This window comes from Myotis daubentonii, chromosome 6, assembly GCF_963259705.1.
Source record: "Myotis daubentonii chromosome 6, mMyoDau2.1, whole genome shotgun sequence".
NCBI lineage: Eukaryota > Metazoa > Chordata > Mammalia > Chiroptera > Vespertilionidae > Myotis > Myotis daubentonii.
The window spans coordinates 33,296,210-33,320,368 of record NC_081845.1 but is presented as its reverse complement, the minus strand read 5'-3'; the positions used below and the strand labels follow the sequence as shown (position 1 = coordinate 33,320,368).

The 24,159-nt window shown below is 45.8% G+C and overlaps 1 protein-coding gene across 10 annotated transcripts in view; it reads right to left on the bottom strand.

The window, feature by feature from the left end:
- Window positions 1–24,159, bottom strand: part of SASH1 (SAM and SH3 domain containing 1) — a 220,390-nt gene that overhangs the window by 11,546 nt on the left and 184,685 nt on the right. For 6 of the 10 annotated variants that reach the window (XM_059700636.1, XM_059700633.1, XM_059700635.1 and 3 more), the window contains 8 exons: window positions 23,275–23,407; window positions 18,220–19,055; window positions 12,940–13,014; window positions 10,949–11,092; window positions 7,197–7,332; window positions 6,218–6,387; window positions 5,274–5,483; window positions 4,337–4,487 (listed from right to left, as the gene is read on the bottom strand). In XM_059700636.1, coding sequence (XP_059556619.1) covers window positions 4,337–4,487; window positions 5,274–5,483; window positions 6,218–6,387; window positions 7,197–7,332; window positions 10,949–11,092; window positions 12,940–13,014; window positions 18,220–19,055; window positions 23,275–23,407 — 1,855 coding nt within the window. Of the gene's footprint in view, window positions 1–4,336; window positions 4,488–5,273; window positions 5,484–6,217; window positions 6,388–7,196; window positions 7,333–10,948; window positions 11,093–12,939; window positions 13,015–18,219; window positions 19,056–23,274; window positions 23,408–23,574; window positions 23,994–24,159 lie in introns of those variants that run through there. The other 4 variants (XM_059700638.1, XM_059700643.1, XM_059700642.1 and 1 more) reach the window with 3 other exon arrangements.

The following is a 24,159-nucleotide window of genomic DNA, read 5'->3' as shown; positions in this document are numbered from 1 at the left end:
CAGGGAGAAATCCTTTTGTGTCTGTGGTGAGGACTGAGTTAGAGGGCGTTCTTTCCCTTCTGTCTTCTCCCTTGTGTTGGGTCAGCCTTTCTGCCCAAAGGATGAGGCAGGGAAAGCTCAGGAAGCCCTCTCCCTGGAGCCCTGAGTAATAAAGCCTCTGAAGGTGGACGATGAAAGTTGAACGTCCTGATTCTAAAGGAAGGCAGCAGGTGCTTCTGTTGAGTGAAAGTCTGTCTAGAGCAGTGATGGCGAACCTATGACACGCGTGTCAGAGGTGACACGCGAAGTCATTTTTTTGGTTGATTTTTCTTTGTTAAATGGCATTTAAATATATAAAATAAATATCAAAAATATACATCTTTGTTTTACTATGGTTACAAATATCAAAAAATTTCTATATGTGACACGGCACCAGAGTTAAGTTAGGGTTTTTCAAAATGCTGACACGCCGAGCTCAAAAGGTTCGCCATCACTGGACTAGGGTGAGTCCCGTGGAAGTCCCGTGGGCTTCACCAGCCAGCGGTCACTCTGCACGCTACACAATAAGGGCACATGTGGCCTGACCTGGGATGGAGGTTACACCAAGAACCTCTTTTGTTATTACACCGAGTAAGTGCTTGGGCACATAACACAGAAACCAAGGGAACATTTTCTACATAAAAGAACTAGTTGCATGATGAAGGGCTTTATTTTCCCTTCCTTTTCTCGTCACTTGTCCTCCCCTCCTACCACAGACACAGAGAAAGAAAGAAATCAACAGACCAGAAATCTGATGCCCTTTCTCGGGTCATTAAAAAAGTAAACTGTGGGAAGGCAGAGGGCTGCCATCCCACACATGTGCTAGCCTCTTCGACGTCCACTTACCACTTCCTGTTTGTGTTCCTCACATGGAAAGCTTTTATAACAGCAATCAGAGCAGAAATCACGGCAAGGGAAGCCCTTAAAATAGACCCCAAATTAAGGAGTGCTATTTTTTAAATAATGAATGAAAAACTAACTAATTGGATGCACAAGAGCAAATCTTACGCCCCCCCGGCCCCGCACAAAAAGTGGAACATTCTAGAGTGATGTCCTCATTGTGTGGAAGAGTCTGTGGATTTGGAGAGGTCTCTGTCCTAGCCCAGCGTGTTATTTAGGAAAATGATACTTATAAAATGAGGGCTTTGAGCTATCAGTTACAACCCAGGAAGAGGAATCAATGTAGTCTGTCCTTGGCAAGACCGTTCGGTTATTGCTTCAGCTAAAACAGACCCCAAAGTGCTGACCAGTGGGAATGGAACAGAAAACTTGTCCCCTGCCACTGCACGAAGACGCAGACTGTGTCTGCTCCCTTGGGGATGGCAGCCTCCTCAGACACAGCAGGCCAGACCGAAGTTACCATGGGGCTGGAAGGGGTCGCTCCCATAGCCTGAAAACCAAGTCCATTTGTAGAATCACGAGGCATATGTCAAGGGGCTGCTGTTACTTGCTTCCTAAAGGATTTAGTCAGCAACTACTGAACAGAAACCTATCAAGTTTAGCAAAATTCCCTAAAACGAAAAGCCAGAGTTTCCCAAGCAACTTGCCTTCCTCCGTTGGAGAGAAAGAAGATGTGGGGTACCCCTTACATGTGCAGCAGGATCAAGGCCATATCCTCTCCCTGCAGTTTCTATCATTAACTTCAAGGTACAAAGAGGAAAAGAGGTGTGTTAGAACCATGAGAATTCTCACAGTCAAACAAGAAGGGAGGACCACACTGTTGGGCTGATTTCTGAACTTGTCTCTGAAGGGACTTAGCTGGAGCTAAAACTCTTCCTCACTCCTACCCCCACCCCCACCTTCGACACACACACACACACACACACACACACACACACACACACCACAAACACAAATATAAACATACACACAGAAGGAGGAAGAATATGCTGACACTGATGAGTATCCAAACATCAGAAGGTTCTTGTGCACAAGGACATGAGCCATTTCCTGGAGTGCAGTTATCGCCGAAAGAAGAAGGGAAGGGAAGGGAATTGTTGGATAGCAGGCCTTTCAATGGGCTTGTACTGTTTATTTCTTTAAAAGAAAAGAATCGGAGCAAAAATGTTCACTTAACTTGGACTTAGAAGGTGGATATGTGGATCTGTTTTACTTTTCTCTGTACCTTTCTGCATATTTGAAATAACTGCTCATTAAAATTCTTACAGAAATTATTTTCGTAAAGAGAGCTTTCCTTTCATTGGGCAGACCTGGGACAGTGGGAGCACTGTAGGCAATTGCTTTTGGACAATGAGAGTCTTTTCCAAATGGAACCCTATAGGAAGGCTGGCATTGCCCAGGCATGGTGCAACAAGGCAGGTTGGTAGATGAGCTTTTTGCCACTGTGGAAGCTGAGCTAGAAACTTGCAAGATCTCTAAGACCTCAGTATATCTCTCTATCTGTCCAGTGATTAGGAATTTAGTTTGACATATATCTACTGTGTTCCTCTAATGGTCAGTTGCTTAGAATATTTCTTAAACACAGAATTTAACTGCACTGAATGTAAAACCTTATCATCTGGACCCTGAGCCTTGTCACTAATTAGCACCCCGAGTCCTGGAAGCCTTGTCTTAGAGCCAATAAAAGGAAGTGCTGCTTTATGCACTAGGACCGTAGTCAGCAAACCGTGGCTCACGAGCCACATGCGGCTCTTTGGCCTGTTGAGGGTGGCCACGAAGTTTCAATCGCACTGTACGTGCGCGCCCGCATGTGGTATTTTGTGGAAGAGCCACACTCAAGGGGCCGCAGTTTGCTGACCACTGCACTAGGAATGTTATAAATAGAGGCACAGCAAACCTTTGAAATGGGATTTGTGAAGCGGCAAAGAGCCCTCCCTGGACCTCTGAGTGAGCATCATGATTGGCAAAGATTCCCCCTTACAAAATACCTCCTGTGCAAATCTCAGGCTGGGTTCTGAGAAGGACAAGGTGTCTGAGCCAATGAGATACAACAGAGACTCAGCTCAGATCCTGCCTTCTACTCCTTTTTTAACATTGCTTCCCCTGTTCTGAATGGTAAAGGACAGGGTTTGTAAACCAGCTGTTCTCAGCAACTGAGCTATTTTATAGAGCAGATGTGGTCCAGGAGACTAGATGATTTAACCTTAATTGTTATTAATATAGCTGGTTGGCCACACCAGGCACTAGGCCAGGCTCTTTAACACAACCTGGCCACAGACCCCCCCAATAGACACCTCCAATACTGAAGAGACATGGTTTTAAAGTGATATTCACTACAAAACACTATTCCCTCCAAACCTATCCCTGAAGGCAGGGTGTATATCTAGAGTTCAGACAGCTACTTGATGGCGTGTGGCCCCCTGTATCAGCTGGTGTAGAGGAGGGGCCTCCTACGCAGAAGTGAGAGCAACTGAGCGGAGACACGTGCTTCCTTGTCTCTGGGGCCTGATGCCTTCAGTAATGGACAATTTTCTCTTCCACCATTAACCATGGTTTGGTGTGTCTTAACAACAGAAATGCTATTAGCTACTGACATCCCTAAGCAAAGCATTTGAAAGAAAATGCATTGGAATTCAGTAACTGGAAAGGATGCTCTGCTTGTGATGAATAATTTCAGGACTATTTTTGATGTCAGATTGAAGAATAAAGACCGAGATAAGACTAGCTTAATGGAGCAAAGGATACAGTGTATTTAAACAGACTTCATAAAAGCTGCCAGCCCGCTGAGTTCTATTCACAGGCTGTAAAAATGAGCTATCATTTTGGCCGAGACCCTGAGATACGGGATTCTCTGCTCTACTAGTATGTATTCACTGCAGCCACTTCCTGCTTCTTTCACGGAAGCTGATGAATTTCATTTATTCATTAGACAACCTATTCAGCAAGAAAATAACTCCTTGTGTGCTCTGAGAAGTAATTAACCCTTGGCGGGGCAACATTCTCCCCATCTGCCAATCACTTTTGGGCCCAGGTTTCCCACCGACCTGCTGAAACCACACCTCCCAACAGTTCCTAACGCGACATCTACTGCATTTCTTAACAAAGCTGTGATTCAATTCCCAGTCACTTAGAGCAGCATTTTCCTCAACCAGTGCCTAGAATCACGCCAGAAAAGACATCAGCAGTAAGGTTACCTTTTGCTCCCGCAGGAAGGTCTGCACTGGGAACTTATGTCTTTGTGTTTTTGATATAATACGAAATGGGCTTTGGCTTTGGAAAGAGTAGGACCAAATGAGTGACTCCAGGGACCTAAGAATAAGCTGGCTGCTTACGGGAGGCCTCTGGTGACTGAGTGCAATGATGTAACAAGGAACACTTCTGCGTGGGTGGAGGTGGGGGTGGGGGGGCGGGGACTTACTGTCATACTCCTGCAGCAGCTCCACCGCTGTCAGGAGAACGGCTCTGTGTTCTGGGTCCCTGATATTTAACTCATCCAAGTCCTCCTCCTCCAGGAGCTTAAAGGTGTCCAGATCCTCATATCCATTGAACAGGAAGGTGGGCATGTGCTCCTGTGAGGAAAGAACACAGAAGTGGGTCAGCAGGCTCAGCCACGTGATCCATGACCGCCAACCAGCCTCAAACCCCTAAACTTTTCCCATCGCTGTGGCTATACTAATTGAAAGAGTAGTACCACTTGTAAGCTCCCAGTCCTCTGGCTTGGTAGGTGGGGCGTTTCAGTGATCATGGGTTAAGAAGACCTGCACTGCAGGCTGAGATGGGTTCTCCTGGCTTACATTTTAATTGTCCTCTTGCTATGGACCGATCTCTTTAACACCGCACAGTGCACAGTGGACAAGGCCATTTCATTTATAGGCCTATTGAAATCCAACTCAGAAAGGCCTGTGACTTCCCCAGAAACAAGGCAGTTTTGCAAGGAGGAAAGAGAACTAGCACTGTAGCCGCCCGCCCACCACCCCTCCAGATGCTGGGAGTGACGTGGGAGAGGTTAGAGGAGCGAACACTCAGGGCCTCTGTGGAGCCCACGGAGCAGAGACCTAAGGCTTGTGCTCACTGCCCTTCCTGGTAGAAGTAGCTTCAAGCCCAGAGCATTTTAAAAACTGCTCTTGGGGGACTAATAGCAATTTTGACCCGCGGCTTAGCTAACACCCACGACAGAGGTCAAGGGCAGCATTAGCATACAGACAACCGTTTTTGTAGAATAATGGCTACTCATCACAGTAATAGGCCACCCTTATGGAGGACATGAGAGCACCCTCGCCCCTCCCCTGAAAGTGTCCTCGCTTGCTTAGTTTAGAAGGAGAGGCAACATGTGACCAGAACAGGACGGGACTGACTTTCAGGTTAATCCGGTCAAGTAGATCCTCCACGGACTTGGGCTGCGGTGGTCTTCCTTTTCTCTTCCTCCTGGTGGGGCGCTTGGGCTTCTCCTCTTCCTCGTTCAGCACGTCCACGTAGATGAACTTGAAGGTGCCCACCTTGTTGTTCAACAGGCCCATCCAGGTGCCCATGGGGGGTTTGCTGATTATATCGATGATGTCTCCTTTCTGGGGCCCGGGAAACAAAGGTCTTTCCATTAGGCACATTTCTAAGCATGAATCATGAATCGATGATATGTATTCATCACCCACATGTGGAAACACTACGAAGGCCAGAATCAGGGTCCCACAAGTCACATTATGAATGGGAGCTTGGGAGAGGGCCAGACGGAACACTCCTGACCGCGCTGGAATCCACACGGGCTGGAGGTCCCGTTCCCCGCCCTCCCGCAGCACAGGCTGAAGTGCCTGTCTCCCAGTGCTCATGGCTAGGTGGGAGGTGCCTGGCTCTCTGACTGCCTAGCCACCATCCAGAGCTCCTACTGCGTAGAGAAAGAATTTCCCCCAAAATGCCAGTGGCAATCCCTGCTCTGTGACTGCCGCCTATACTGTGGAACTCCATCTTCCCATTCAATACCACTGGCCATACAGAGAAGGCAGGAAGGTCTCTTTAGCTAGAGAGCACAGAAACTAGATCCTGGAGGGCAACCGGAATTCTACAGGGAAGCCGAGGTCGGGGGTCTGGACCAGGAGGATGAGGTGGTGAGGACAGAGAGAGGATTAACACAAGCCCCGCCTCTGTCCCAAATGCTGGCTGGTTCTGTTTTGTTATTCACTACAGAGGACAGCAGCTTGTTAAGGTAGCCAAGACATTGGCACTATGCACCACAGCAGCCAAGCATTCTACACAAGAACTGAGCTCCTCTTAAAGACCCCAGGTCTAAAGACAGACAGAGACACACCTTGAGCTTGAGTGAGTCTGTGTCATAGGGACTGGGTGTGAAGTCAGTGTGCACCCTGGCGCGCCCACAGAAGGGGCCCCGGTAGGGGGGCTCCTCATCATCACCGTCTTCCGACTTGACACTTTCCCTGTTGCTGGTGGAGGAATCGGTGGTACTCACTGTCTGACCACCTGTACAGGAAACACAGGGAGAAGAAGGATAAATACAGTCGCCCCGCAGAGCAAAGCTGAAAGACACTGAAGAAGCTGCAGGTTAAGACACGAAGGGCAAAATCATGAGCCAAAACCATGTCAGGACCAGAGCAGGACCCAATGATGAGGCCAGGGAGGATCTGAGTTTTCTCAATGCTACCCCTAATCAAGCCCCTAACTGCACAGGCAGGACTCCAGCAAGTTATCTTTATGATCTGGGAATGCAGGTGACATCACAAGCCCGGAACATTCAGGACCTCTCCTTGGTAAGGCATAACATTTTTACTTCATCTTATGGATGAGGAAACAAACTCAGAAATGTCAAATAACTTGCCCAAGGCCAAGTGCTTTTAAAGTGGTGGACTTAAATATGCTCCCTTTCCTCACACCATTCTGACGACACCACCACTGTCAGAGTGGTTGACCAACATTTATTGTCAGTGACATTTATAATCCGCCACCCTGCCCCCATCTCTTACTTTGTTGATGAATACATCTTCATGACCTTGGGGACTTGACTTATCTTCCTTCACTCTCCAGATCTTTCCTCTGAGATGCTTTCCCTATCTTCTCTGATCGAAATTCATCATCCCCTCTCTTGTGCCACTGCTGTACACCGACTAAACAAATACAATTCTAGGTCCAGATATTTGGCAGGTCTCTCTCTCTAACAGCACCCTAAGGGTAGGAACCTGGGCTTCTTTATCTTTAAATTGCTTGAACCTGACACCCAGTAAGTCTGATTTTGATTCCAAAGGAAATCATCTACAATTACAAAGTAGACGTACTCATCGAGCTCTGTCCACTCAGAGAACTCCGCAGACTCTCTACAGAACCTCCGGCTTTGAGCTTGGGCTTGTCCATGTGTTCACTGTCAGGCTGGGAGGATGGAGGAGAGCCAGGCATTCCATCGAGGCCCGTGTCCTGCAATGGATTTCAACACAATTACATTTCATCAGAGGACAACTGTTATTTTGTAATTCAAAGCAATTCAGACCTCAACTAAAACAATCAAATCCATTTTTATGCCCATATTTGATGCCATATCCAGTATTCTCCTCCTTTTTAATCTATAGCCTTGCTCCATTTAAAAGTGTGGCCTGTGTGTCAATTAATTAAGCACTTAAAAATTGTTTTTCATGCTCAATAGAAATTCTTGAAATCCCTGAGAAACACCTATCTACCTCCTAGAGAAAATCCTTTGTTAAAGGCTTAGAGACTCAGCATACTCAACAGTCTAGTAAAGAAGCCGGATTTCAAATGCAGATCAAACAGAATCCATTAGCAATGTAGTATCTGGGATCACTCCCAGGAAATAAATCATCTATTTGAAGGGAAACATTTACAGTAAATATATGCATATTCCTTCTTGTTGTTTTTTTTTTTTTTAAAAAGGCCAGATTCGTATGCTTCTAGTTACACAAATTAATGAAATTGGCTAAGGAAATACCAACTGAGGACCCAGACATATAGCAAAAATACAATTTTTCGGCCCAGCCAGTGTGGTTCAGTGGTTGAGCATCAACCTATGAACCAGGAGGTCATGGTTTGATTCCCAGTCAGGGCACATGTCTAGATTGCAAGCTCGATCCTTAATAGGGGATGTGCAGGAGGCAGCCAATCAATTATTCCCTCACATCCTTGATGTTTCTATCTCTCCCTCTCCCTCTCTGAAATCAATAAAAAAATATATTTTTAATTACCATTTTTCAGTCTATGATGAAATGTCTATAGGTTTAGTTATTATCAGTTGTCCCCAGGTTTTAGTACCTATCACTCCTCTTTTGTGTTGTTAGTGAAAACCTGCGACGACCCTTTCAGATCACTTCTGGGATGGCTCTGTCACAGCCTGGGGGCCCCTCCTTTGCACATATGAGTGTAGCACGCTCATTTGATTCCTGGTGTGACAATGTCTCTCCTCTAAAGTTTGCAGTGAGAATGGTTTACTTGCCACAACAGAAACCTCTCTGGCATATCACACAGCCATGTGAGCACCAAACCATCTAAACAAAACCTGTTATTTACATGGTGCCGAATCATCAGAAGAGCTTCATTTAAGGTCAACAAACAGCCATGGCAGCTTCTGATCCAAGACACACTGTGCTTTACATTTAAGAAAAGGGAGCAGATGGCCTCAAAAACTATAAAAAGAGGTGCCATTATTTGGGAGTTATTAAAGCTACAAAGTATGAATTCCTGAATATATTTTTTAAATGTTTTTATTGATTTGGGAAAAAGAGGAAGGGGGAGGGAGGGAGGGAGGAAGGAAAAGGGAGAGGGAGAGGGGGAGGGGGAGAAGGAGAGGGAGGGAGAGAGGGAGGAGGAGAGAGAGAGGGAGGGGGGAGGGGGAGAGGGAGAGGGAGGGAGAGAGGGAGGAGGAGGGGGAGAGGGAGAGGGAGGGGGGAGAGGGAGGAGGAGGGGGAGAGGGAGAGGGAGGGGAAGGGGGAGAGGGAGAGGGAGGGAGAGAGGGAGGAGGAGGGGGAGGGGGAGAGGGAGAGGAAGAGGGAGAGGAAGAGGGAGCGAGAGCCCCCACCCGGGATTGAGCTGGAAACCGGGCATGTGCCCTGACAGGGAATTGAACTGGTGACCTTTTGGTGCACAGGATGATGCTCAACCAACTGAGCCACACCAGTCAGGGCCTGAATGTATTTTCATTTCTAAATCATAAAATAAGACATCCAATTCTTTTTTTAACGCTTCTGCTAAAAGTACATGTGGTTTTGGGGGTTTTTAAACAATAGTGATATTAAATATACCTCTCTAATATTGTATGTTCCTAAATGCTTTAAAATAGTATTAATTTACTTATTATATACTTAGGGACTCCCTATAAGAACAGGTAGTATTCCAGGTAATGGGCATATAGCAGACAAAAGTCCTAACCAGAATGGGTGGTATATCAAACCTTGCAACATTCATCTTCTCTCCCCAAAAAGCATTACAATAGCCACTTATTCCCTCTCTCTTTTTTCACTTATGTGAAATGACTGTTTAAAAAGAAAACAACAACAACAAAAACCAGAGAACTAAGACTACAAGGTGGGTGTATAGTCATAAAATTATAGAAAAAAAATGTTCAAATGACATTAAAGTTCTGTGCTCAAGCAGAAAACCCCTATGAATGTGAAATTTACACGAGCTCTTAGGGGAAAAGCCAACGAAATGAAGTGCTGCAAACTAGAGGTGCTGTTTCCCCGGCATAGCATCTGCTTCCCAGGAGAGCGAGGTGTACTTCATTTCTGGTGAGAAATTCAGAATCACCATCACTCTCATACCCAAGGGCCAAGAAATGCAAAGAATACAGAAAACAACGGTAGGGAACACACAATGGGGGCAGAGACTTCCCCTGCAGGTCTGAGAAGCCAGGGTTTCTCAACCTGAGCGCTGTCAGCATTGTGGATGAATAATTCCTGTTGTGGGGTGCTGTACTGTACATTAGTGGGGGTGCTATCCTGCGCATCCTAAGATGCCTTCCTGGCCTCTATCCAGTGGATGTCAGTAGCACCCACCCCACCCCACCCCAGTTGTGATTGCCTAAATGCCCTGGGGTTGGTGGGGGAGCAAAATCACCCCACCCCTGTGAGAACCACTACAGTCAACTGAAGCTCTTGGGCAGGCCTTGCATGAATCAATCACTAGGTGGCTGGGCTGCCTAGCTGGTATTCAGCGATTCAAACAAGGAGCTGCTTGGAGTTTAGCTTACTCTGCCCACCAGAGGGCAGCAGCTGAGTCCACATGTCTGCTTCCCCATAAATCAGCATTACCTACATATTTCAAGTAGAAAACCCGCAGACACTAAAAATGTTCAACAGACTACAAGAACGAATGCTATAGAGGTGCCAGAGGTGAGGGCTCTGAAAATCAAAGGGCCAGAATTACCTGAAGGCCCAGCTCTCCACCCGTCTCTCTTCCCTCCACCCACACAAAATAGAAACTGTCTTTCTAGCGATGGGATTACAGAATTGGAGGGGGTCAGTTCTGAGTTATCCGAACAGCTGCAGAGGGAGCCAGTGAGTGAAAACATCCCTGTGGAGACATGATTACTACCGAGGCCCACTGCCAGGAAGCGTTTTCCGAGTTTCCTTCTCAGACTTGCTGTGTGCTTCTACCACTCATGCCACACCGGAAAGGTCTGCTGCCTAAGAAAACTTGAGTGTCTTTTTTTAAGGTTTGAGTCTAGGGATATCCATTTTGTAGCAAGGGATTTATTTTAGAAAATAAAATCTTTTGGTTTTAAACGTGTGCCCTTACTGCACTAAGGAACACATTTTTTACATGTCTGCCTCTCCGCCCATCTGTACGTAGAAAGTGAGGCCTGCACTTGTATTCCCAGCACCAAGCATGGTGCTGGGATGACCCTAAATGCTTACTCCATGTTTGCTGTACCAAATGCTCGTCTACATAAACTAAGCATGGTCCTGAGCCAGGTTAATGCCAATGAATGTCTGTATTTAGCACCGTTTAAAATCTCAGGCTGACATCCTCGGCTTTCCTTGTGTCAGGAGGAACCAGGGGGACTTTTCGCTTGGCACCTGCATACCTGCTCAGGGACAGAGTTGCTGTATTTTTTGGACATTCTCTTCCTCATTGTCTCTTTCACGGATTTGACCTTTTTTCCAAGAGAGATGCGGGAGGCGGTAGGTGATTTGATGACTTCCTTGTACACAAAATCTCCTTCTTTACCCTGCAAAACAAAATAAGTGCCATTAATCACAGGAAACAAAGCCCCCAAACAGGTTTTATTATTGAAACCATTAATGTTCTATGTCTCAGAAAAATCCTGGCATCCCCTAGGATTTTGAAATGTTTCCTGTTAACGGAGTGCTAGGCTATTAATCATTTTTTAACTTTTTTTGTATGTTTTTTCAACTTGTTTTATTTTTCAATTACAGTTGACGTTCAATATTGTTTTTTATTAGTTTCAGGTGTATGCTATTTATCTTTTTGATTAAAAATTAAAAGCGATTCACTAAGGGCTTTTGTTTGTTTAAAGTGGGATATGAAATACATTTTATTTTATTTAATCTTAGGACATTTCCTCCCCTAGTATACTCCTCCCCTCCCCAAGTGAAATACTCAAGGGAACTGCATTTCATCAATAGAGTGACTGAGATGAACCAAGGTTCGCATCATCCCAGCAGTGGGGGAGAAGAGAAAGCCAGTATTACTGAGCACCTAGGACAGCGGTGAGAACAAAATGGGACATCTCAGTCATCACAAGTCAACACCTGATCAGGTTGCATCAGGGCGGCCCTCAGTGTGGTCGGCTCCTAAGTGCGTGAATTTCCTTTTCTCAAACAATTACACAGTGGACACCTCTTGTCTTACTTTTCACTGAAACTAGAAAACAGCTTTTCCTGGAAAGTCAGAGAAAACACACTTTCTCCCATTTTTTTAGAAGACTGACTATGTAACATTTTTAGTTTACAAATCCATAAAATTTGATGTCCAAATAAAATAGTTTTATTCTTCCAGGAAATTCTCAAATACTTCCAAAATCACAGATGGGTGTTTTTAGGGGACATGTGACAATATAAAGCAGTTTCCTGACAAAATGCACGAGGGGAAAACAAAACTGTATGCAGAGCTCACCTGCGCCCCGGGGCCTTCCCAAGGAAACACGGGGAGAACGTGTACAGCACAGTGGCGACCTGTCCCCACACTGGGGTCCAGAAGAAGCGGGTTGGAGGAGCCAGTAAGCTCAGCCCACGGAAGGCTGGTTTGCTTTGGCCCCAAGGAGACAGGGTTCATTCCAGGACTCCCCAGATCAGAAAGACCTAGGCTTAATATGGGGCTATGAACTTGGCCTCTGATAAAACTGGTTTTTAGAAATGTTGGCAAATGCTCTTGAACGCAAATCACAGGCTCCATCCTCTGGCCCTGCCTGTGTGTAGCAGCCATGTGCACTTACAGCCGGCGTGAGCAAAAACTAGCGTGAGACCAAGAGGCCAGATGCATCTGGATTTGTGACTTGGAGGAAACTGGAAACACAGGCACTGAAGGAATGGTGCTACAACAGAGAGGGATGGAGGCCGGAGGTGGTCGTGGTTTGTTCCCGTGGAAAAGAGAAGTGTCTCTAAGGGAAGGGGAATGGGGAGCGAGCAGGTGAAGGGATTAAGTAGGTGAAAAAGGTGAAGGGATTAAGCAAAGAAGAAGAAAAAAACCTCACAGACACGGAAAACAGTATGGTGATTACCAGCAGGAAAGGGGGTGGGAGAGATAGAAGAGGGTAACGGGGGGATAACTGGTGATGGAAGACTTGATTTGAGGAGGTGAACACATAATACAATACAGATGATGTATTAGAGAATTGTACACCTGACACCTATATAATTTTATTAAGCAATGTCACTCCAATAAATCCAATTAAAATATTTTTTAAACATGGGTGAAATAGGGCTTCTTTTCAAAGGATTTAGGATCACCCAGGAAAAGATTACCCAGCATCAATTCTCAGAGACTAGACGTGAAACTCTGTCAACCATGTCACTTGGATCCGAACCTTTTGCGTTCCCGCTGATGCGTACTCACCATCGGGTAGGAGTTATTACTGCCGATGTGCAGAGAGCGATTAGTCAAGTCAAATCCTCCAAAACTGCAGGTTCTCTGCGGAAAGGGGAGGGCAGGACAGTTAGGCTGCAGCCGGCCAGCGGTGTACCAACCCAACGCATTTCCCACTGGCAGGACATCACCGAATCACAAATACGTTACAGGATGGAAGTAGGACGAGAAATGATGAGGAAAAAAAATACATGATTCATGTTACAAGGAAACTTGCCACTGGAACTGTGCCTACACCAGAGGTCCAGAATCCCCTAAACATGCAAAAACCCACTGGTTAAAAAACTCATAACAAAAAACCATCCATGTTTCCCTGTCTCTTGGCAACAGATTTCCCCTCCCAGCCCCCTTAACATCAGCCGCATACAGTAGTGACAATGAGGGAATCCATGTGCTCAGAGGGGTCTTGGAAACTCAGGTCCAAAACCCTATGGCTCTGCCCCTGACAGCAGGCTTTCCTAACAGGCTCTTTTGTTTAGTTTTAAATTGCTAAGAAGGGGGAAACCAGGTTATGTTTACAGTAGTCCAATCAGGCCAAGAGGGTTACTCACTCATTGCTTTCCTGACCTAGCCAAAGATGCTGGTAACTTTCCCATCTAACTGACCAACTTCATCAATTATGACTCCTTTTTTTCTGAGTGTAGAAAGATGCCACATTTGCCGAGGAAGAAAAAAGTTGATTCAGTGACTGTCTGACGGCACTCTAATTTAATGGGGAATTAGCAATGTTATGAAGAATAAAAACTTTAACGTTCTTTCCGTTGGTTTCAAACTTTACGGAACTGCATATATTTCAGTGATTTTTATATTTCCATACCTGGTTAGAATTTTCCTTTTGTTTTTCTAGCAAAAGCTACTCAAGGACCATTTCCATGCCCCCCCCCCCAATCAAAAAAAATCTGTAAGAGAAAAGAGAAACTTAAAGCTCACTAATTCTTCTTACAACTGATTTTCTTGTTTTTTAAGCAACTGGTTATAAAAGTTGAATAGCGAATTTGGGCTCCATAATTTGTATAATCTGTTTCTCAGTGAACTCTAGTTAACAGATATTAAATAGAAGAAATGAACGCACAGCACAATGTATATTATATACACTGCTTATTTAAAATAAATGTACTAGCTCTCGCTGGTTTGGCTCAGTGGATAGAGCATCAGCCTGTGGACTGAAGGGTCCCAGGTTTGAACCCGGTCAAGGGCACATGCCCAGGTTGCAGGCTTGATCTCCAGGAGGGGGCATGTAGGAGGCAGCCGATCAATGTTTCTCTCTTATCACTGATGTTTCTATCTCTCTCTCCCCCTCTCCCTTCCTCTCTGAAATCAATAAAAATATATCTAAAAAATAAATACATAAAATAAATGTACTTTAGACATCTATTAATTAAGTGAATTGATAAAGAAACATCCAGAAGGAAAATGCTTGGGTTTTTGGAATCAAACAGATGTGGATCCAAATCCTGGTTCTGCCACTTATTTGCTGCATGACCATCGGTAAAATATTTCAACTCTCTGAGCTCTGGTTTCTTCATCTGTGAAATACTACCTGTAGCATATATTTGAAGACCTCTAGCACACTATCTGACACAAATCAGGGGTCTCTAAGAATGTTGGTTTCTGACATTACTTCTCTCTAGGACAGTGATGGCGAACCTTTTGAGCTCGGCGTGTCAGCATTTTGAAAAACCCTAACTTAACTCTGGTGCCGTGTCACATATAGAAATATTTGATATTTGCAACCATAGTAAAACAAAGATGTATATTTTTGATATTTATTTTATATATTTAAATGCCATTTAACAAAGAAAAATCAACCAAAAAAATGAGTTCGCGTGTCACCTCTGACACGCGTGTCATAGGTTCACCATCACCGCTCTAGGACTACACTGAGAAATGTGCCTTGTCCCAACAATTGTTATATTGAAGCTTAGGCTCAGGCAACATTCTAAATATGCAAATGAAAGACTAGAACTTAGTTCTATGCCGTATATTCTGGGAACTTCAACTGTAAAACCAGAGCATCCCAGGAATGGGTCAAAAAGAGAGACAGCAGGTGTGGCAGGAGGGAGGCAAGGAGATGCAGGTGTCATGGGAGGCATTTCGGGGTCACCAACATTCGGGATGTCACAACCATTCTCCTTCACCATAGCTGTTGTTGCTGTTTTAAAGGACCTACCACAGACATGACATCCAGTGAACATTATTTTTATTCTATATTAAGTATCGATGGACAATCTGACTTGCCCTTATAACCAACTTAACTAGATCTCTATTCTATAAAAACAGAAACCTTTTTATGCAAAAAACACCAAATCCCCTCATCTGGAGAGTGGTGTTAGGAACACCTCTCCAGGCTAATTTTTAATATTAACTTCCCTTTCTAGTTTATAATGCCCAATAGATTTTCTCATTTTTGTCAAGACAATCATTTGATTGTGGCTCGTTTCCTGTGAGTCAGGGCTCACAGACACAGCATGGCACCCAGATGCCTGCTCAGTTTATGGCTCGGCACTTCCCTGCTTTGCATTCCAGCTTCAACTGCAACGCTGGAGCCCAGCACGCTATTTCTGATGCATGGGAACTAACTGACAAAGCACTTATGTGGAAATATAGCTGCAATAAATCAGAAGCTCGTTTATATCCTCGCATGCCTGCTGTATGCATTTATTCCTAAAATAAAAAGCTCCAAGAGTGAACTGGCTTTTTGAAGCACCAACTAACCCTCTCCCTGTGGTATGCTGATGTCTGGGAAAGATTCCTCTGTATCATTGTGGAAGCACAAAAACTGGAACAACGAACGCTGCTTGAACTCATCTCTACTCTTTCAGTAACAGCAAGTAGATCTCAAAGCATCACCACCCCTTCAACTGAGAAAAGAGCTTTAGAGAGAACAGTGAAATCTCCGGCTTTGGTGGTCCCCACAGATGTAGCCTCAATGAGGTTTGTCAAGGGCATACTTCTCATGTCCAGGTAACTGTAAGACTTTAGATAGATGCTCGTGGATGGGGAGAGCTGGGCAATGGAATGGTCATGCAGTTGAGAACATGTTTTTGGGGGGAGGTAGGGTTGAATTTTTAAAATGGACAAAATTCCAAAATGTCATGCATGTCTGTTTCACCAAACAAAAATTGAATGACCAAATAAAAAGCAAGACAAGTGACCATTTTCAGTGAATACAAAGCATTATCATTTCCTTGAGGTTTCATCAAGCAAATATGGTATTGTTTTTGAAAGATAAAAAAGATCAAGGTTGAAGATTAAAGGAAACTGCACCTTTGGATAAAATGAAGCAGATATATGCCAAAAAGAATAGAAAGAACTTTTTAAGTAAAGCAAGCAAAGAAATTGTCTGTCTTTAAAAAAAGGAAAAAACAAAACAAACACCTCTTTTTGAGGTTTAACATTATTTGCCCCCATAGTCTCTGAATAGTTAGAAAAATTTTGTTTTCCTGATTGTACAACTATACTTACAATAAAAGGCATGTGCAAATTTCTAATTTAGCGTAGAACATATACTTCCACAAATATTAATACTGCCCACTACTGCAAGTTCATAGGACCTTAAAAAACGCAGCCTCAGGCTGACACTTGGAATAGAGATTACATAGTGCCACCTTTACAGGGGAAAAAAATGCTCTCATGTCCACACCCAAAGTCAAGGAAGACTCAATCACTGTCCCACAGTGTTAATTAGCACTAATCTTAGAAATATAACTTCTGGACAGGAAAACTGATAAAGTTCGATCATTAACCTGGCAATAAACAATACGAGGGGCAATGAACAGATCAAAGTGCTCAATGTGAAAAAATTCTCATTATTACATGATTTAAACTCCCAGAGCTGAGTCATCCACTAACAGAGAAGAGGTGACTCTGTCCATCAAGGTCCTGTCCCATGGCAAAGGGGCCCATAAACTGGGCAGAACACTTCCAGAGGTAAAACGTAAATTATACCAAGATTGGTTGGCCACAAGTATTTTACAAAATACCTGTGGGTCAGAACTGAGTGAGTGAGAAAAGGAATCGTGTTATTTTACAACAAAACAGAACCACTGATAATTGTTGCCATGATGTTGAAAGAACCAGAAGTTGCCACTAATAGTATGAAAAGGTTTGCAAGACTGCTAGGAATGTGAAAAGATGGAAAATTAGACCTAGCAAGAAGGTCAGCATGTACAGGAATATTTGGAAAATATAAGGGGTAAGGATCTAAGGATTTTTTAGGAGAAGGTCATCTTAAGGGGATGGCACTGGCCAACCAGCCTCCATGACCACAAAAGGAGAAGTTTACTGAAGGATTTAAATCACAGTAATCATCTGAGGAAGATCACCTTACTCGGGAATGTGAACAAACCCTGGAGAAAGCCCCCAGAAAGGCTGCCATATAGTCCACTCCTTTAGACCTTTAAAAGGGGACACAGCCGGTAGTCCCGAGGGAAGGAAGCAGGACGAGGGGACAGCAGGGCCAGGAAGCCACAAGTCCTCCTCCGTCTGTGCACTGTATATGGGCTACTGTGCAAACTAGGAATTGGGTGGGAATTTCGGGGGAGGGGGTATCTATAGTCTCAAGTTCAAAATAAGTCATGCCCTGAAAATAAACTTTACAAAAGTCCAATCATTCAGTAATAAAACTGAAAAATGTTTTATTATTTGAAAAGAAGCACTTCATTCCTTGCTATGTACAGAAGAATGGAGCAGTGGAGGACATTTTAAAATAGTTGTTCCTTTGATTAAAAAGCTAAGAACGCCAACTTGACTTAACTAAAAAGAACTCTAATTCTTTTCCCTTTTGATTTAAGAATTTTCCATTTGTTTCTACTGATAAAAGAAATATACTTGACAACGTTTCCAAATCACCAAATTGGTGATTGGGATGATGGCGATCTTTCCATGAGCTAGTTGCCATTGTTTTAATTAACTAAAACAATAAGCCTCTCTTTTAAGGGCAAAATACCCTCTGTTTTGAATCAGCTTCTTTGAGGTCAAGTGACGTGATGGCTGGGAACGAAGACAGCCACCCTCGACGGAGGCCAAACCCCACCCCGGGACTCTGGGAGCCCTTCTCTGGATCAGGAAAGAGGACACGTGGGAAGTAGGGCTGGAAATCTGAGATGATGATGGAATGGGCCCTGAAGTTAGGAAGTTATGAGCAGAAGAGAGGGGAGGACACCAAGCTCCACAGAAGAGAGGCCATAATGCTTGACTACACCTCACGGAAATGACAAGGCCATCCCGGGGACCCTCCGGGAGACTCACGGACTTCTGGTGGATTCTCAAGAGAACCCTCTTAGTACAGCGGTCGACCGTGGCGGCCCACTTCCTCTTTGCCTCCTCCTCCTCCTCCAGCAGGCACCGCCTCAGGTCCTGCTTCTCAGCCTTGCTCAGGGTCCTGTCTGAGGCAGGGCGCACTAGCTGGGTCAGGTTCAGGTGGCTGTACAGGCTCCGCTCCACCACGTAGGTGATATTGAACTCGCTGACCGCGGGGCGCCCGCGCCCCCACCTGCCGGGGACGCCACAGCTCCCTCCCCCTTTGGGTCTCTGCCGCAGCAGCTGCAGGTCACAGGGCGTGCTGTGCACTCCTTTTCTGGAGGGACGCTGGCAGAGAAAAGCTCGGGAACAGGAGTAATTAGTATCCGTCTTCTTCAGGCGGATGTGCTTCCGGACGCTCTGAACCTCCTCCAGGGACACGAGCAGGTGGTGCCTGCGACGGTGGCTGTCACAGAAGCACACGCCATCGGTACTTACCCCGTGGCTCAGGGACCCCAGGCTCTTCTTCATCTCCCCCTCGGTCAGGGAGCGGGAGACCTTCTGGGCCTTTTCTTCGTCTGGGTAGGAGAAGAACGTCCCCATCTTCTTGGGGGGCTTAATGAGGCCCCGGCTGTCGCCTTTGCTGAAGGTTTTGACCAACTTCCGGCCCGCGGCCCAGGCTTCCAGGTTGCTGGGTGATGGAGAAGTGGTGAAAGGGTCTGAGTCATCTTCCGGAGGCTTCTCAGGGGAGCCGTCAAACAAGAAGGGCTTCTTGTGCACGCCAGAGTACAGGGCGGCCCGCTCATCCAGGGCCGGGGGGCTCTCAAACACAGGCTCCTCCCCACCTGCAGAGGGGGCAACAGATACGGTCAGGGCCTGCACACACATGCCTTTGCGTTTCCCCCACCCAGACCTTTCTTTACGCAACCCCACCCTGCATAAGGTAAGCTCGTTGGTGTGAAACCACAGGGATTCCCTCCCTGTCTCACTCACCCTCTTCATACACCGGGCTCCCGCTTAAATAACAGCATGCAAAAAAGGAAAACCAAACTGTGCCAACGTAGGGCTTCACACAAGCTTGGTGTTAAAAGGTTTTGGATGTGTTTTTTCTCCTTCTTTAAATATCTTTGAAGACCAGACACCTTAACAGACCTATTAAAAGTGCCATTTGGGAAATCTAAGCCAGTCATTTCCACGGTATCCCTCAGCACTTGCAGTAAGTAGCCTCCCCAGCTGGTTATGTGCAACAATCTCAGAAGCTGGAATGAGACCCTTTCCCTCCTGAAAGGCTGTCTGGTTGCCTTTTCATACTCAGATTGTGGCGAATGCCATGTGGCAGACAGCGATGTTTTACTGGCACATGTGCCATTTCGGTGACTAACTCTCCAAGGAAGTCCAGGTGTGGAAACACCACCACATAGGGGTGTACCTTGCGAATGCAACAGACAAATGGTCCCCAGTTGACAGGACAAACACAAGAAGTTAGGGAACCGAGTGACCCCAGCCAGACTGTCCCATCAACTCGGCACTGCTAGAAGCAGCAGTGGCCCTGAAGGGCCGGGACCTGCGAGCAGCCCCACCCGCGTCCCACTGCATCTCAAGGACACGGCGGCTCCTGGAGCCTTCGCTGGAGCCAGGTACCACGCCAAGCCCTCCGGAGCCCAGTGGAAAGGTCTGGACTTGCTGGCAGGAAAACCAAGCTCTTTCCTGTGTGTGCGATGGGAACAGATGTGAGAAAATAAGTAGGTCAAACTGTGGGTGTAGTGACCCTAACTGGCTGTGTCCCTTTAATTATAAGGAAACTTTTGAGCAGGACAGCTTTCCACCAGCTGAACTGTGAAGAGGAAAAAACACAAAGTTTCCTGGAACAGAGGGATGGCACTAAATATACCAGCTGGAAGGAGGGTGCCAGTGTGCGGTTAAGTATCATAGATAAAGGGAAAGGACTGCTCACTTCAGAGGGGAGGGGAAATGAGTGGATTGGTGGCAGTCCTTTAAAATTCCAAAAGTTTCTTACTCTTCCAATGGATGGGAATTACAGTTCCAAATATAAAGAAACAAGTACCATTGCTATTAAGCACAACCCTAGACTGACTCTGAAGTCAAGGAGGTGGTGGTGGAAAGGGAGAGTCAAAACTACGCCCAGTCAAAAATTCTCCATCATCTGCAGGCCAAATCCACTCAACTCAAGAGTTACTCCCGGATCTTCCCGGAGAGTTCAACATTAGGGCCCAGGGTTCTGATGGGAATTTGCTAGACCAGGAGCAGGGTGTGAATATCATGAATGTTTCCTGCTACTTCCTCAGGACATCTTACTAATCAGGTAAGGAGACCAAGGGTCCCTGAGCTGCCACAAGTAAAATGGCAACCTCTTCTATGTCATCTGCTCCCCATGGCCAAGAGGAGAGGCACAGCCTGGTGGCTGAGGCAGCCCACCAGCACACTTCCCCCAAAAGCCGTCCCGTCACAGACCATGGCTTTTCCTGCAGTCCAGGTGTCCACGGAGGCATGCAAAGGCCTTTATCTACCCATAGTCCTTAGGGGCTTTGGGAAATCAGGGGGGTTGTCTAAGTACTTTAAGGACCTGGCACTCAGTCATGGGTGAACATTTTCTGGGCTCTGTCTTTAGGGCTGTCATCACAGATCCCAATACTTCCGTGTCACACTGGATTCAGAACCAGCTGGGGCACACACAACCACAACATATGTAGCTGTACTCCCTGGTTCAGGAAGTCAGCATCTGGTGGAGGGTTTGGAGGAAGTGTGGCAAAGGTCTGCACAGTGGCCATATCAGCCCGAGCTCTGAGGGCAGGCCTCGCGTGGCGCGGGCTCTTCTGCCTGCCGTGCCCAGGCCCTGAAATCCCAGCCTGGACTGGGTTCCTTGGGTTCAGAGCACCGCTTCCCCATTCTCCTCTGGCTTGAAAGTACAACCATCCTACTGAGAGAATGGCAATCAAAAAAGTGCTCCCTCCGTCATCACTTGGCGTGATATGCTTCACATACTGACCTTTATCTGTTTTATTCAGCTGAGACCAGAACACAGCGGGAAAGGTGACTTTGACAGAATAGGATGACTTAATGCGGAGAGAGAGCACAGATTGATGCCCTGGTTTCCAGCCCTGGCTCTGCCACTCAGCATCTCCCGACCTTGGTCAGTTACTTCCGTCTCGGAGTCTGTTCCTCATTGGTGATCATGCCTACCTAGCTTTGTAATACCTACTGCCAGGGGACTGAGAGGGTAAAATTAAATAAAAAGAGGTATGTGGAGGTACTCTATATGCTGAAAAGCACTGTACAAGAGCGAAGTGATTCATTATCAGGTTACAGATGAGCTGGAACAATGAGGGAAGGCGGTGGGAGGGTATCAGCTCAAGGAGAAAGACACAGAAATGGGCCGACAAAGGGCACTGACCTGGCTTACAGTTTAATTAATATTGTCTAGGGTCACCGTGCCCCAGATAAGGACTTGAAACTCAAGTTACAAGGGTGAGTCTGGGTGAAGGACTGCAACTCTGCAGGCTTTCCCAAGCCTCCAGAGCTGGGGGGAGGGGCAGCGTGGCAGCAGGGTGGAGACCAGGATGTAGAGTCAGGCTGCCCAAGACACAGAATTAAGTCTGGGCAGCCTGACTTCAATCTAGTTGTGACATTTGAGATTTAATTTTGTCAGGTGTGCATGAGTTTTTTAAATGCCATCCCCTTCCCCCACCCCCACCTGCAAGTTCAATGATGGCAACTCCATGGGGTTCTAGTTAATATCACTAATGGACACATGTGTGTGATTTCAGCAAGAGCTGTCACAATGAGGGGAAACCATGACTGCAGACAGGTATTAAAACATCCAAATGCAACAGCAGCATTGCATCCAAAAGTAAAAAGAATTACCACGCAAAAAAGTCACCAAAAGAAACCCAGGAATTAGCTACAACTCTAAGTTTATGAAATTGGCCATAAAGCAGATCTCTTTCCCTCTCTCCTCTTTTCTTTCCCTTTTTAACTCCACTCTCCCACAGTAACCCCTCTACCTTCAATATTACTCTAGGGGATTTAAACTAATAAATAATTACAACCAATTAAAATAAAAATAGCAATAATAACAACAGGAAACCATCATGTTCGTAAATAAGGGGCAATTCCGTTCCCTCCACAGCTTGTTTTCATTTATGTACAGAAAAAGAAAGCCCTCTACAATGATACTTTTTAAATCTACATGTTAGAAAGTTGAAATTCCTCACAATGTAGGTGTGACATTTCAACAATATGCTTTTAAAAAATAAAGACATTCCAGCGTTTGTTTCAATTCACTTATCATTTTCCAAACAGGAAATCTTATTCTTTTATCTTTCGGGGAGAATTTTATAGGATGCTGCAAATGCACATTACTAGCAAAAAGAGAGGCAGATCGGCTGTGATTTAAACTGTCATAATTACACTTCAAAGGTTAACTACTCATTCCAATAAATCCAAGCTCATACCGCCTTTGACATTATTGCTTCATCGGACAAGTGGCTTAGGCAGCAGTATAGCTCTCAATGATCCACTCAGCACAGAAGATCCTTAAAGCCTCGTTTGAACTGAGACTTGAGACAGTTTACAGGAAGAGCGAATCATCCCTCAGAGATGCCAAGGATATGAAGTGCCTTAATTGCCAGATGTTTGTTTGAGATGGATGCAAATCAAGTTTTGACTAACTCCGCTGGGCAAGAGCCACTGTCCTTTTTGGGGCAGAGGCTTATACTAAGAGGAAGTTATAAAATAAAGTTTATATAAAATAGTATAAGCTCAAAATTAAAGCTATGCCACGCCGTGAGATTTCATTGTCACATACTGGCCAGTTCCCATCGTTGTACTAGCATTTAAAATACTAAGCCCCCACCCCTCCCAAATTCTGGACACCAGATCCTTTACCCCGTAACCTGCTGAGCACTGCCCTGCTAACGTGCAGCCCCAATTCTCACTCTGCCAGAACTCAACCCATTTTCTACTTGAAATCCTATTCTTTTTCTACTGAAAAATGAAGTCCACGTGATTAACTCTGGAATAGACAGGGTGGAGTTTGCTTTTTACCTTCAGTGCTGGGCTTTTTCATTTCGTCCACCCTGATTAGTTTCTTTCTCACTCTGCGAGTGGAGTTGACCAGCTTGTGTAACCTCTTAAACTTCACCGACTCCTCGGTCTCATCATCCGATTGTTCTCTTGACTGGCAAAGAAACAAAAGAAAAGTTAATCAGATAATTGCTCCGGAGCTCTGCTCTTGCAGCCAGTGCAGCCCGGCCTCGCAGTCAGCGTGCACTCGGGCAGTGCTGCAGCAGAACCTGGGGCACCAACCAATCTGCCCAACAGGTTCCTGAAGCTCCACCTACCTACCATCTTAAGGTCTAAGGAGTGGAGAAGCAGGTCCTAGGCAGCAGGACACACACCCTTGCCCTTGACCGGCATGTGGTGCATTTTGTCTCCAGTACTTGCCGGTGCCCTGTCGGGAGGACACCAAAGGACTCTCTCTCCAAGGCTGGCCCTGTAATTCCAGTTTCACTGCTGTGGTTTGGGCCAGGCTCTCCTCTGTCTGGCCCATCAGGACTTGCTGTTTAAACGTGGTCACCAACTACTTCTCCAAACCAAAATTCTGTTGACTTGTTCCAGTCCTCCCCGAAAATCAAAACCAGCAGGGCAGGAAAAGAGAAGAGATGCGAAAAGCCGCCTTCCCTGTCACCCGTGAGGACCTCCTGCCACATCTCAGCCATCCCTCCGGCCTCTCCCAGCTCCTTCCAAGAGCTCCCCAGGCCAGCGTGAGGACAGCCCCTGCATTCCTCCGCGAGGGACAAGGGAAAAAGCTGACCTTTTCAGCCATACACTACAGTCCATATTCCCCAGCATCCCATTCCGTTTTGCAGCGATTCAAGTATGCTCAGCCCAGCTGTTTTCCCTCAAGTATCCAACATTACAGAGAGAAGA